We start from the raw sequence: 13,633 nt of genomic DNA on the forward strand, positions 1-13,633 counted from the left end.
AGCGATACTAGATTCCCACCAGGTTAGTGCTTCTTGTTTAATTTAGCTAAACTGATTGTTAGGTAACTAAATACTAACTGATGTTGAGCAATATTTGCATATGAATATACCCTAATGTGGGCCTATAATGTATTTTGTAGAGAAAAACGCTTGCCAAGTGGCCTAAACCCTTTGAACTGGGCCCAGTCAGGTCCATTCCATATATGATCAGCCCAACCCAAAACCCTCACTTTGGGCTAATAACCAAATGCCAAAGCACATGACTCCCAAACGAGGCCCAAATTCCTTATAAATAATATCACATTTGAACTTTAAACAAAGTTTGACATATTCGAAGCTAAACATACATAATTTACCACTAACAAACAACCATAATGTTAAAGACTTTTACATTTTTTATTTAACCTCGTAATTCTCTTAAGCAGTAGATAAAACATAACGATCATAAATCTCATCCTCCTTCTCTTGTTCCGAAGCACCCGTTTCCATCGGTAAGTTTGGTGCACCAAAACAAAAGTACTGATTCACCGACGACCTCCTATTCACAACCCCGTGTTCTTTACTCACAATCCCATCATCAAACATCTGATTCGAGCATGACCCGCCCGGAAACTCAATTCCGCTTCCGCTTCCGAATCCGATTCCGGTGTGTGAAGCATGAGAAGATGCCGACGACCTCGAGAAAGAATTAGACCGTGATCTCCGGTTCACATTCGGCATCGCTTGCATAACTCCATTCACCAATCCCGAAGCAAGCTTCTTCTTCGCGGTCGGACTCGGAAGATTACTCCGAGCCGCAAGCGTCCGCTTGTTGTTCGGCGGCGACACCAACACCGTCACGGGTTTACAGTACCGTTGCCGGAGTGGAATCGGTAATTCCAATTCCGGTTTCTCTTCGGTTTTTCTCGGTTTCGTCCACCGAAGGAATCTCTTTATTCCTTTGTGTTTCTTCTTGCTTGGAACGTTGACAATGTTCGGAATCTTCGATTCCGAACTTGGTTCGGTCAACACCGGCGTGGCCACACTCTCAGTACCGGAAAGCAAGAAGATTTCAGAATCGGAAACGGTGAACGCCATTCCGGGGCTACCACCGGCACTTCCTTTTCTCAAATGGGAAGCGAGAATCTTCCTAGCGGTGTAATCATGATTCCCGAGAATTGCTCCGGCGGAAATGAGGTGTCGTTTTAGCGATTCCGATGACGGGGACACGGGCCGTTGTTTTAAAAGATCGAGAGGTGTCAATCCGTGATTGTCCCGTTTATTGACATTAATCATTCCAACCGTCATGAGTAATTCCACCAGATTGACATCGATGTTGCCATGGATTGCTAAATGAAGAGCGGTTCTTCCTTCGTTATCTGTATTATTTATGATTTCTTCAATGTTGAAGGCTTTTGAGGAAACTAATTGTTTCATGAGAACAATCTGGCGGTCGAGTCGCCGGAATGTTGGAGTTTGGAATCCGGTCACCGCCGCGTGGAGGAATGTCTCGCCGGAATTGTTTTTTGAATGTATGGAAGATGGAGAGGATTTGACTAAAAAGTCAACTACTGATATTTGACCACGGGAAGCGGCTATGTGGAGAGGTGTATTGCCTTGTTTGTCTGTGGAGTTAACCATTTCATATGTGGAGACGAGATATTTCACCACCTGCTCATCAAGAAATAGCAACGTATATTAATTTATTTTTTTGTCGAAAAGAAAATCTACCTAATTATACCCATCAAAAATTTGACTCGTATTTATTGTGGTAATTTTATATATTATATTATTAGACAATTATAGGTAAATAAATCATTTGTAATAGATATGAATTATGTGTTTTATTGAAACATGTACAGTGTTTAAAATTATTAAAAAGTATTAAATTAATACACAAATTTACAAAGAAACTCATACCTCAACTTGACCTCTTCCAGCTGCTGTATGCAAGATAGTCGACCCCTGAATATCTCTATAACTCAAAACCTGATTATCATCACTATCACCAAGAAGCTCCATTAAAATATTCAAATTACCACCTCTAGCCACCGCATGAACAGCTCGATTCTTCATCTCCTCCTTATAAGCCGCCGGAATTCCCCCAATATTTCCCTCCAAATCCCTACCCATGGCCATAAACCTCGGAGACATCGCAAAATCATAAATCAGCCTAAAAACCTCCGCATTCTTACCTCTCGCAGCAGCATATAACACATCAGTCACCCCATACTCCCCTTCTCCAAACACCAAAAGAGGATCTTTATGCAATAATTCTTGAACAAACGGGAATTCACCGGCGGAGGCGGCGGTGTACAGAAGCCACCCTCCATAACCGGACCCAATGAGCGAGTTTTTCCCCCTTTTGGCGTCGCCTTCGTGTAAGAGTTTTTGGGCGACAAAAGAACGGTTTTTAGCAACGTCGTCGAACTGTTCTTCGTCGTCCCAGACGACCTCGAGGCGGCGGATTCGCCGGAGAGATGATAGTTTGATTAGGTGGTTGCTGTCGAGGCGGAGAAGCTCACGGACTAAGTCGTAGTGGCCGTTCGCGGCGGCCCAATCGATTGGGGAAGCGTACCACCACTGGTCTCCGGTGCTCTCCCACCGGAGAGGGAAATAAGTTGGCGGCGGCATCTGGCGAAAATGGTGAAATTCAACTGGAAAAAAGTAGCAAAACTTTAAATTAGAGAGCTTAAAAAGACATTGAACAAACAGCATGTGAAGCTAACCACCATATCGTATCAGAGATAAATAATGACAACTCATAAAGGTAACTCCAAATCATAATTACAAACAGTCGAAACGTACGCAAAAGTAACATAAATTAAAGCCCTAACGAGTATGAACAGAAGAATCACATGACAAACAATTCAAAAATCGATTAAAGAGAACACTAACTAGGATCAGAGAATCAAACATTACAGATTCAATAATCATGAGTTCTGTAAAAGCGAAATCCAGAAAGGGGAAAGCGATGTACTAAACAATAAACACAAAAGTTGGAATTTTTTCTTCGATGGAAGCTAAAAAGTAAGGAAGTAAAAACCCCAATTTTGATGAAAAAGAGTAAAGCTTGTGTCTGCATGTGTGTCGATACTCGACAGCAGAATAAGGAAAGATTCAATTGTTCAGAACCATTAAAGTGGAATGATTAAAGATGGTGATACCTGGAGAAAGTTGTTGCAGATGAAGTGCTTGACAAAATGGCGAAGAGACGAAAGGGTGAAAATCAAGAGAATGGAGAATTTCGATGAATGATAGTTTCTAACTTTCTATGGTTTGTTTGGATCATGAGAATTGGTATTTGTTCTCAGCGCCATATCATTGTCGTGGCATTTGTGTTATTTTTTTATGGTCCGCAAAATTGCATTAAAATAAGGATATGTTTTTTTTAGTTAATTTATGTTGTGTATGTTTTTTGAAGTGATATAATCTTAGCTATTTTATCTATTTAATAAAAGAGTATATTTTATCTTACGACTTCTCTCGTCTCCTTTCAGCTTGTCCAGATTTTTAAAATGAAATTCTTAATCTACCTTTATGCTACTATAAATTAGGGTAGGGATGAGATTTAGAACCGGAAAATCGGACCGGAAATGGAACCATTAGAGCCGGAACATGTAAAACCGGTCCGGGTCGTGGGTTCAAAGAATGGCTATATCCGGGTTCCGGGTAATCCGGGTTTCGGGTCCTTCGGATCCGGGTAAACCGGGTTTAAGAACCGGAACCGGTTTTAGGGCTGGCACCGGTTTCTGTGAAAATTTTAAAACATACATATCTCATTCATTTGAAGTCAAATTGGCATTAGGTTTTTCCAGAGTGTAGTTTATAGTTTGTACATGATATTAGACTATAATTTTGTTATTTTTAGGTTTAAATTCATTGACTTACAGTCTCTCAAAGTCGGGATATCAAGCTTGAAATTTTATGTTTTTTCAGCTTTTTTTGTATTTTGTGATAATTTTAAAACATGAATATCTAATTCGTTTGAAGTCGGAATAGCATACACTTTTTTTCAAAGTGTAGTATAAAGTTTGTACATGATTTTAGACTTTAATTTGTCATTTTTGGTTTCATATTCATTGATTTATAGTCTCTCAAAATCGGGATATCAAAGTTACAAATTTTCTGTTTTTCAGCTTTATTTTTGTATTTTATGAAATTTTAAAACATGCATATCTAATTCGTTTGAAGTCGAATTATCATGAGGTTTTTTGCAACGTGTAGTTTAGAGTTTGTACATGATTTTAGACTATAAGTTTGTCATTTTTGGTGATACAGGTGGGTCTGGATATTCGAATGGTGGTGGGTCAAATCAGGATCCGGATAATAGTGGCTAAAAGGGGCCTTAGCCTAATCCAAGCTGGAATCTCAAAGTTTATCTTTTTTTATCTATTTGTTCAAGTTAATCCCTATTAGTTAGTTTATCTCTTTGTTCAAGTTAATCCCTATTAGTTAGTGTTTGTTGTTTGTTCAGTTCCTTTTTCTTGGGAACGGGAACTAGTATTAATAATGCAGAATCGCTGCACTTGTGAGGGGGGGGTTTTTTTTTCAAGAATATTATGAAATAACGAGATTCCAGTTCCATTTTCTTTATTCCTTTTCTGTGCCTGATCGATAAGCAGAATTGCATCAGTTTGGTATCAGAGCTCAAGGAAGATTCGAATATGGAAGATCGGGGTGAACGAGGGCAGAGGAATCCACGTCGATTCGCCGGTAGAGGCAACGAGGACCACCATCGTGACCCACGAGATGTGGAAGAAATAGCAAGGTTGCGACAACGGGTCTGGGACCTCGAGGTGCAACAAGAAGAACGATCAGAGGAAGGGACGAACACTGACCCTCGCATCTGGGATGATGGGGACCCAGCGTACAACCCTTTTGCGACAGAAGGAAACCCGGTCGAACGGAGAGAACAGAGATCCGATCCGTTACGGCATTTGGGAATCAAAATCGACGTACCTGAGTTCGATGGCAGGTCTGATCCCGACGCATTCCTTAACTGGCTCCAAACAATAGAGCGTGTATTCGAGTTGCGGGACATCTCGGAGAACTATAAGGTAAAATTCGTGGCCCTGAAGCTTCGTAAATATGCTTCGATGTGGTGGGAGACTGTAAAAACCAAACGACGTCGGGAAGGCAAATCGAAGGTCACGACGTGGCTGAAAATGAAAAAACTTTTGCGGGAAAGGTTCTAGCCACCCAATTTTCGCCAGGAAGCATTTTTGGATTATCACAACATCACGCAGGAATCGTCAACAGTGGAAGAAATCATAAGCGAATTTGATAGGTGACGAATTCGGTGTGGGGTAGAAGAGGAAGAAGAACAAATCATCACTAGGTTTTTTGGAGCGTTAAGACCCGAAATCACCGACGTCGTACAGTTGCAACCTTACTGCACTTTCAACGAAGTGTGTCAATTAGCTCCCAAAGTTGAGAGGCAACTAAAGTCCAAAGCCAAAACGACGGTGGCTAGGCCCACTTTTCAGAGAACTGAGCCCACAAGACCTCTCACAGGAGGAGCCCAAGCTACCCGAGCCCATTTTACACGAACCGACAATAGCTCTCGCACTACAACCGCCGCCCCAAACCGAAATCCTCCACGTTGTTTCAAATGCTCCGGATTAGGGCACTTTGCTCGCGATTGCCCCAATACCCATCTCGTCACTCTCGCCGAGGATCCACCCCCAGCTCCAGTCTACGATTCCGATGCCGGCGAATAGGAAGACGGCGACGCTGAAATTATTTACCCCGACAAGGGCGAGTCCCTCCTTGCACAGTGGGCTTTGAGCGCAACCCCCGATCCGTCCCCATCACCTCCCGTCGACGACAATAGGTGGCTCCAGAATAATATCTTTCGTACCAGGTGCACCGTGAATGGTAAGGTCTGCACAGTCATTATTGATGGAGGAAGCTGTGAAGATATGGTTGCCCAAGTAATGGTGGATAAATTAGGACTCAAGGTGGTGGATCATCCCGATCCTTATCAGCCAACGTGGCTGAAAAGAGGGAATGTTGTGAAGGTGAAGCACAAATGTCTGGTGCAGTTCAGTATTGGGACGAGATATGCGGATGAAGTATGGTGTGAGGTTATCCCCATGGATGCTTGCCATATGTTGTTGGGTCGCCCATGGAAATTTGATCGGAGGGTGATACATGATGGGTACCTGAACACACATACCTTCAAGAAGGAAGGTATTAAGATACAATTAGTTCCCCTTGATATGCGCGGGTCGGAAACAGAGGCTTTGATTCTCACTAGATCAGCCTTTATGGATTTTACACGGGACACTAAACCCGACATCATGTTTGCTCTGCTGATGGTTGAACCCAACACGTCCCCAGCAACAAAACCACCAGAAGTTTTACCCCTTCTCACTGAATTTCAAGATGTGTTACCCGCAGAGATTCCAGAGGGTCTTCCGTTGGCACACGAAATCTAGCATTGTATTGACTTTGTACCCGGTGCAAGTATCCCGAAAAAACCTGCGTACCGAATGAACCCCACCGAGTACAAAGAACTTCAAAGGCAAGTTACTGAATTGCTGGACAAGGGCCTAATTAGGGAAAGTATGAGCCTGTGCGCCGTACCCACTCTCCTTGTTCCTAAAGCAAATGGGACGTATCGAATGTGTATCGATAGTCGTGCTGTGAACAAGATCACTATCAAATACCGGTTCCCAATCCCTCGTCTTGATGATCTTCTCGATCAGTTACATGGCGCAACCATTTTTACTAAGATCGACTTGCGTAGTGGCTACAACCAAATCAGAATGAGGCCCGGAGACGAGTGGAAAACGACATTTAAAACACGGGATGGTCTCTACGAATGGATGGTCATGCCTTTTGGTCTGTAAAATGCACCAAGTACGTTTATGAGGCTTATGAACCACATCTTTAAACCCCTCATTGGGTGTTGTGTGGTTATCTATTTTGACGATATCCTGGTATATAATCAAAACGTACAGCAACATCTGGACCACCTCAAACAAGTATTCAGTATTTTGAGAGAACAAAAATTATATGCCAATGAAGGGAAGTGTTGTTTCTTGGCGCCCGAAGTCTTATTCCTGGGATATCTCATCTCAGGAGGGGGTATAAGGATGGATGACTCGAAAATAGCTGCTGTTGTGTCTTGGCCCATACCCGCCACAGTCCATGAAGTCAAGAGCTTCCTTGGGTTAGCATCATTCTGTCGTCGGTTTATCCGTAATTTCAGCACTATTGCAGCCCCCATAACTGAGTGCCTAAAAGGAAAAATCTTCCAGTGGACTCCCGCAGCCACAACCGCCTTTCAGGAGCTGAAGCAAAGTATCACCAGCGCTCCCGTTCTAGCTTTACCCGACTTCCAGAAAACGTTCCAAGTCGAGTGTGATGCTTCTGGTTTTGGGATTGGGGGCGTATTGAGTCAAGAAGGGCGGCCTATAGCATTCTTTAATGAGAAGCTGTGTGATGCAAAAGTGAAATACAGTACCTATGATAAAGAATTCTATGTTATTATTAGAAGCTTAGAGTTTTGGAGACACTACCTTTTGCATACAAAATTCATCCTGTTCTCTGATCATCAAGCATTACGTTTTATTCAGGGACAACAAAAGCTTAATCCGCGCCATGCTAAGTGGGTGGAATTACTCCAAGACTTCTCTTTTGTCATTAAACACAAATCAGGGGTCACCAATACTGTGGCTGATGCTCTTAGCAGACGACGAGGATTGCTCACCTCACTTAAAGTTCATGTTGATGCATTTGAGTGTTTCTCAACTCTTTATGTTGATGACCCAGACTTTGCGGGCATCTGGGAAAGTTGTCGGACTGGTCCGACCCATGGATACTCGTTGCATGATGGCTTCTTGTTTAGGGGCATTCGACTATGTGTGCCTCAGTGTTCGTTACGAGATGCTATTGTTTTGGAAGGCCATCAAGGAGCTCTGGCGGGGCATTTCGGTAGGGACAAAACGCTACAATGGATCAAGGAAAGGTTTTATTGGCCCAAGATGGGGACCTCAGTCACAAGGATAGTCGATCGCTGCCGGGTGTGTCATGTTACGAAGGCCCATCGTTCCAATGCCGGCTTGTATACACCGTTACCAGTGTCAGATGGCCTGTGGGAAGATGTCAGTATCGACTTTGTGGTAGGTCTCCCCCGCACTCAGAGGCAGAAGGATTCAGTCATGGTAGTTGTGGATCGATTTTCGAAGATGAGTCACTTTGTCCCTTGTGCGAAAACTTATGATGCTAGTCAAATTGCGCGATTGTATTTTGCAGAAATAGTGCGACTTCACGGCATACCAAAAACGTTGACTTCCGATCGAGATGTGAAATTTGTGGGTCATTTCTGGAGAACATTGTGGAAACGCTTGGGTTCTCGGCTTAATTTCAGTAGTGCCCACCATCCCCAAAGTGATGGACAGACGGAAGTCACGAACCGAAGTTTGGGAAATCTCTTACGAAGTCTCGTGGGGTCTAACCCAAAACAGTGGGATTTGGTTCTTCCCCAGGCATAATTTGCTTATAACCGATCCACCCATAGGTCTACCGGTATGAGTCCATTTCTTGTTGTCTATGGCAGGAACCCCTTTACCCCACTGGACTTGGCGCCATCTCCAGCTACTGAATATTTTAGTGCTGAGGGAGCTGATCGAGCAGCCCAAATCAAAGAGATCCATAGACAGGTGAAGGAGCAAATCACAAACAATAATATCGTGTACCAGAGGCGGGCGAATTTAAAAAGGAAGCATGTGGTTTTTCAAGAAGGAGATTTGGTGTGGGTGCATCTCAGTAAAGAGCGCTTCCCAGTTGGTCGTGGGGGAAAATTAAAACCTCGAGCTGATGGTCCATTCCGGGTTTTAAAGAGGATCAATGACAATGCTTATAAAATTGATCTTCCAGGACACTATAATGTTTCGGCCACTTTCAACGTGTCTGATTTGTCCCCGTTTTTACCAGAGGTCGATGATTCGTTGGACTCGAGGACGAGTCCTTTCGAAGAGGGGGAGGATGATGCAGGTGGGTCTGGATATTCAAATGGTGGTGGGTCAAATCAGGATCCGGATAATAGTGGCTAAAAGGGGCCTTAGCCTAATCCAAGATGGAATCTCAAAGTTTATCTTTTTTTTATCTCTTTGTTTAAGTTAATCCCTATTAGTTAGTTTATCTCTTTGTTCAAGTTAATCCCTATTAGTTAGTGTTTGTTGTTTGTTCAGTTCCTTTTTCTTGGGAACGGGAACTAGTATTAATAATGCAGAATCGCTGCACTTGTGAGGGGGTTTTTTTTTCAAGAATATTATGAAATAACGAGATTCCAGTTCCATTTTCTTTATTCCTTTTCTGTGCCTGATCGATAAGCAGAATTGCATCATTTGGTTTAATATTCAATGACTTACGGTCCCCCAAAGTTGGGATATCAAAGTTGAAAATTTTCAAAGTTCAACCACTAAGTAATTACCAAAATATTTCAGTTTTCTCGGGTTTTCCGGTTCTAGACCCACTTTATCCGGCTCCATCCGACCCATTTTGATGTTTCCTGGTTTCCGGTTCTAGACCCACTTTACCCGGGACCGTTTCTTATATACCGGTCCGGTTTTCGGTCCTACGAAATCTCGTTAACATGATCATAATGAAGAAATATAGAAGAAATAGTCGGGTGTGGGTTTTCTTGGAGACATCTTAAGTTGTAACAGTTAGAAATAGTGTCCAATGTCATTAACTGTTTTGTTAATATATCTAATAATAGCAGTGTCATTTTGGGTTGATCACGTGACTTAAATAACATAAGGAAGTTGAGATTACTACGATAATTTATTAAGAAATTAATAAATTAATTAGAAAATATTTTGTTAATTAATTAAGAATGATTTAATTAAGTAAAGAGTCTGAATATTAATTAATCAAAAGGATTAATTTGAATATTCAAAAAGCTCCTAGAGAGCTTCATAAGGACAGTTTTGGTATCTCTTGTATATGGATATGACATGTTTAATTAAGACAAAGATAAATCCAGGATTTTGTATCCTTCTAAAATTCCTCTTGCTGCCTATAAATAGATTGCTAGGGTTAAACCCCAGAGTCAGTAATCCCCTTTCAGAAATCGTCCAGACTCTCTCTTTCTCTCTCTCTCTCTCTCTCTCTCTCTATACATATATATATATATATATATATATATATATATATATATATATATATATATATATATATATATATCTTTTCTCTCTCTCTCTCTCTCTCTCTCTCTCCCTCTCTCTCTCTCTCTCCCTCTCTCTCTCATTCGATGAAAATCACAACCTCTCTTCCAGGGTTTGGTGATTTTCAAATAAACCGAAACTTCAGTTTAATCATTTTTTGCTTTTGGTGTTGTGGATCTGATTCCATTAGAGGGGTGTTACGTTGGATCATTCATCCTTGCAAAAAACTAGCAGTCACAATATCTCAAGCAAGCAATACTAAGGTTAGTAATTCTTACTTTTGTTAAATTTTAAGGTATGTTATTATAACTAGTAAAACCTAGATTATAGGATGCATGTGTACCATGTATATCTTTTAGATTGTTTTTGTTACCTTTAGATAGTGTACATGTTGCAATAAATCCTCAACAATCGTATCAGAGCCTAATTGGTTTTAGTTAATAGCACAACTTGGTAAAAAAAAATCGAAAAACAAAAGAAACATTGTAATCAACAAACACGACACGTTCATGGCCGACGCAGATCGCCTGTCTGGATTTTGACTGATTTTCAAAATCTGGGGATAAGCCTCTATTTTATAATACTATCTTAATTGTTTAAATTTGAATATTCAAATTTGGTAATTAATTTGAAATATTATTTAATTAAAAATAAATCTAAATATTCATTAATTATTTTGAATATTATTTAAACTTGAATTTGAGTACTTACCTTGAACTTTATTTAATAAGAAAACTAAATAAGAAAGACAAGATTATAAATTTAAAAGGTTCAAACTTAGTACATGGTATTATCTACTATACTTATTGTTGGAACTTTATATATATATATATATATATATATATATATATATATATATATATATATATATATATATATATATATATATATATATATATATAAAGGAATTTCAAGTTGGTAATTTCCTTTGTATCCCACATTGGTGGGAGGAAAAAACCTTTTGTGGGTTTATAAGCTTATTCCCTTGATAGGCCATCAAAGGCTTTAGTGGATCAAAGGAATGAGCCAAGCCCACACGTGCGCCTAGTTTAGCCTAGAAATAGTCGACGCCGCGAGTGCGCGATTTAGGCACACTTTTCACTTTACACGGCGCATCGGTTGCTGGGAGCTGAAGAGATTTTATTTTTGACGAGTTCGGGTCAAGCCGGTTTGACCGATCTGGTCAATGGTTGACCGTCGTTGACTTCGTGGAGGATAAGTCGGGATATTCTGGAAGGATCAGGAAACGACTTGCTTGGAGAGCAAGTCGTCACCCTAGGGTTTCTAGGGGCCGGCCTATGAGGGCCCGTTTCATGCCTTCTAGGGTTTCGACACCTATAAATATTGCTCCCTAGGAGCCGTATTACTCACTCACGAAAATTCGAAGTTCTCTCTCTCTCTCTGCGGTTTTCTTCCAGTTTCTGAGTATTCGCTTTGTGTTTATTGATTTCCAATGTTGTTGGAAAATCGATAGATGTGCATTAATTCATGGGGTTTTACTCTGTTGCTTACATCCAATAGAAGCAAAGTAAAAACCTTTAAGGACAGGAGTCCGATCCGTGCAGTTATTCCACAATCAAGATCAGTCATCAACAGGTCGGTTTTACATTATTGTATTGCTTTTAATTTCGTCTAATAACAAAACACTCCCCTTCTACCTTTCTTATAATCATATCTAATCGAGAAGGATCAATCTGGTTTCTGGACGAAACTTGGTAATCATATTAATAATAATTGGATCTATTATTCGGAACTAATCGACATATAATTCTCAATATTATATGTCGGTTTCCTTTCTTGTCTATTAGTTTGATTTTCAACAATCTTAAAGTTTTTTTATCTTGTGTTTATAATTCATCAGACTAATTGACACCCGAATCCCAACTGCTAGTCTCCACTACATGAACCAAGAGTTTACCAAGCTTGACCGATTTGATGGTCAAAACTACACCCGCTAGGCTGACAAGGTCAAGTTCATGCTTCATGTGCTGAAGCTCGCTTATGTTTTGGACCCAAAACTGACCCCAATTCCTGATGATCCAATTCCTGATGATCCAATTCCTAATTAGGGGAAAACTATGGATCCAATAATCATCTCTGATCTGGAAAAGTAAAGGGCTCTGCGTAGAGAGTCTAAAGAATTGTGTATGGGTCACATCAAGAACTCACTGTCTGATCGGCTCTATGATCTTTACTCGCAGGTCAAAGATCCGAGAGAGCTATGGAGTGCTCTGGAACTCAAGTACAAGGCACATATCATCCAATTCCACCAGGAACGGTAGTTGTCTGTGATGATGGTCACAGAGCTGAAGTTCAAGGGAGAGGTGATGTTCGTCTGAAATTCACGTGTGGTGAATGGGTTACCCTTTGATATGAGCATATTTAGTTATAAAATTCATGCATTATCTTAATATTTTATGTTGATTTTATCTCATTTAATGAACAAAAGATGCTTAATTAGTTTTCAAATTTCATTTTCAGCAATAAAGACATGCTCGGAAGGAAAAGGAAGTGGAATTGGCGATTGGAAGCTTGGATCTTGGATTTTGAAGAAAGAAGAATATTGTTGGACAGCTTGACCCCTCGTCAGTGTTTTGGCCATATCTCATGAACCGTAACTCCGATTGATGATATTCAAAATGTTCTGAAAACTATACAAAATTTTGGACGACTTTCATGTTTTGAGAAAATGTTGATTCCAAGAGAACGCGACGAGTTTGGCCTCAAATAGAAGAGATGATCAGAAAGTTCGCGATTCTCGACGCTGACTTGCCGTACATGGGATTTTAATGACCAACTCGACGAGTTGGGTCACAAACTCGTCGAGTTGGCCTAGTTTTCATAATTTATATATAGAAACGCTTCTCATTCGAACCCTAACGAATTCTGGAAGCTTTGGATGATTTTTGGAGGCTAGAAGGGTTCTTGGAGCTCTGGTTTTCGAGAATTCAACCTAGAAGTCAAGTTAAAAGAGATCAAAGGCAATAAACACTATAATTTTTCTTAATCTTTTGCATAAACTATGTTTACATCATTAGATTTCGTTTTTGGATTGTTAATTGCTGTAGACATGAGCTAAAAACTCTTTGCTTCTGTTTAGGGTAGACAAACTTATAACTATGGTTTGAATTTTATGGCTTGTATTATTTAATTTGGTGAATTTTGTTTTGTCAAGCTAGTTAAAGATCCTCATGTGTTGACAATAACTATTTTCTGTTAATTATCAAGTCTGTTAAGTTGCATGAACATCTCTTAATTGCTTGTCTCATATAATTTATGTGAAAACAATATTATATGCCTAGGAATAGTGAACATGAAACTAGGGGTTAATTAGAAAATAGGTAAGTCAATGTGTGAGCTTGTGTGACGAACAACCATACAAGAAGTTAATTGAATTAGTAATTTAATTAGCTAACTACAAATCTTACTTAACCCGAATCAATAAACTAGGAAACTCATTAGTTTAACCCATT

At 40.3% G+C, this 13,633-nt stretch overlaps 1 protein-coding gene across 1 annotated transcript; it reads right to left on the reverse strand.

The window, feature by feature from the left end:
- Positions 1 to 282: 282 nt before the first annotated feature.
- On the reverse strand, positions 283 to 3,319 carry LOC145167201 (uncharacterized). Its single transcript, XM_079086315.1, has 3 exons — positions 3,147 to 3,319; positions 1,900 to 2,636; positions 283 to 1,650 (listed from the first exon to the last, which is right to left on the reverse strand). Exons 2-3 carry the CDS (start codon positions 2,611 to 2,613, stop codon positions 418 to 420), a joined length of 1,947 nt encoding a protein of 648 aa, XP_078942441.1. The 5' UTR covers positions 2,614 to 2,636; positions 3,147 to 3,319; the 3' UTR covers positions 283 to 417.
- Between the last annotated feature and the right edge of the window lie 10,314 nt (positions 3,320 to 13,633).

The sequence above is a fragment of the Lactuca virosa genome, chromosome 3, assembly GCF_052849685.1.
Source record: "Lactuca virosa cultivar CGN04683 chromosome 3, Lactuca_virosa_CGN04683_v6, whole genome shotgun sequence".
NCBI lineage: Eukaryota > Viridiplantae > Streptophyta > Magnoliopsida > Asterales > Asteraceae > Lactuca > Lactuca virosa.

Bases quoted from the DNA above. Each gene is read 5' to 3' on its own strand.
- LOC145167201 (XM_079086315.1), bottom strand. From the start codon at position 2,613: ATGCCGCCGCCAACTTATTTCCCTCTCCGGTGGGAGAGCACCGGAGAC. The intron at 1,651-1,899 runs GTATGAGTTTCT...CTTGATGAGCAG, and splicing joins CTGGAAGAGGTCAAGTTGAG to GTGGTGAAATATCTCGTCTC.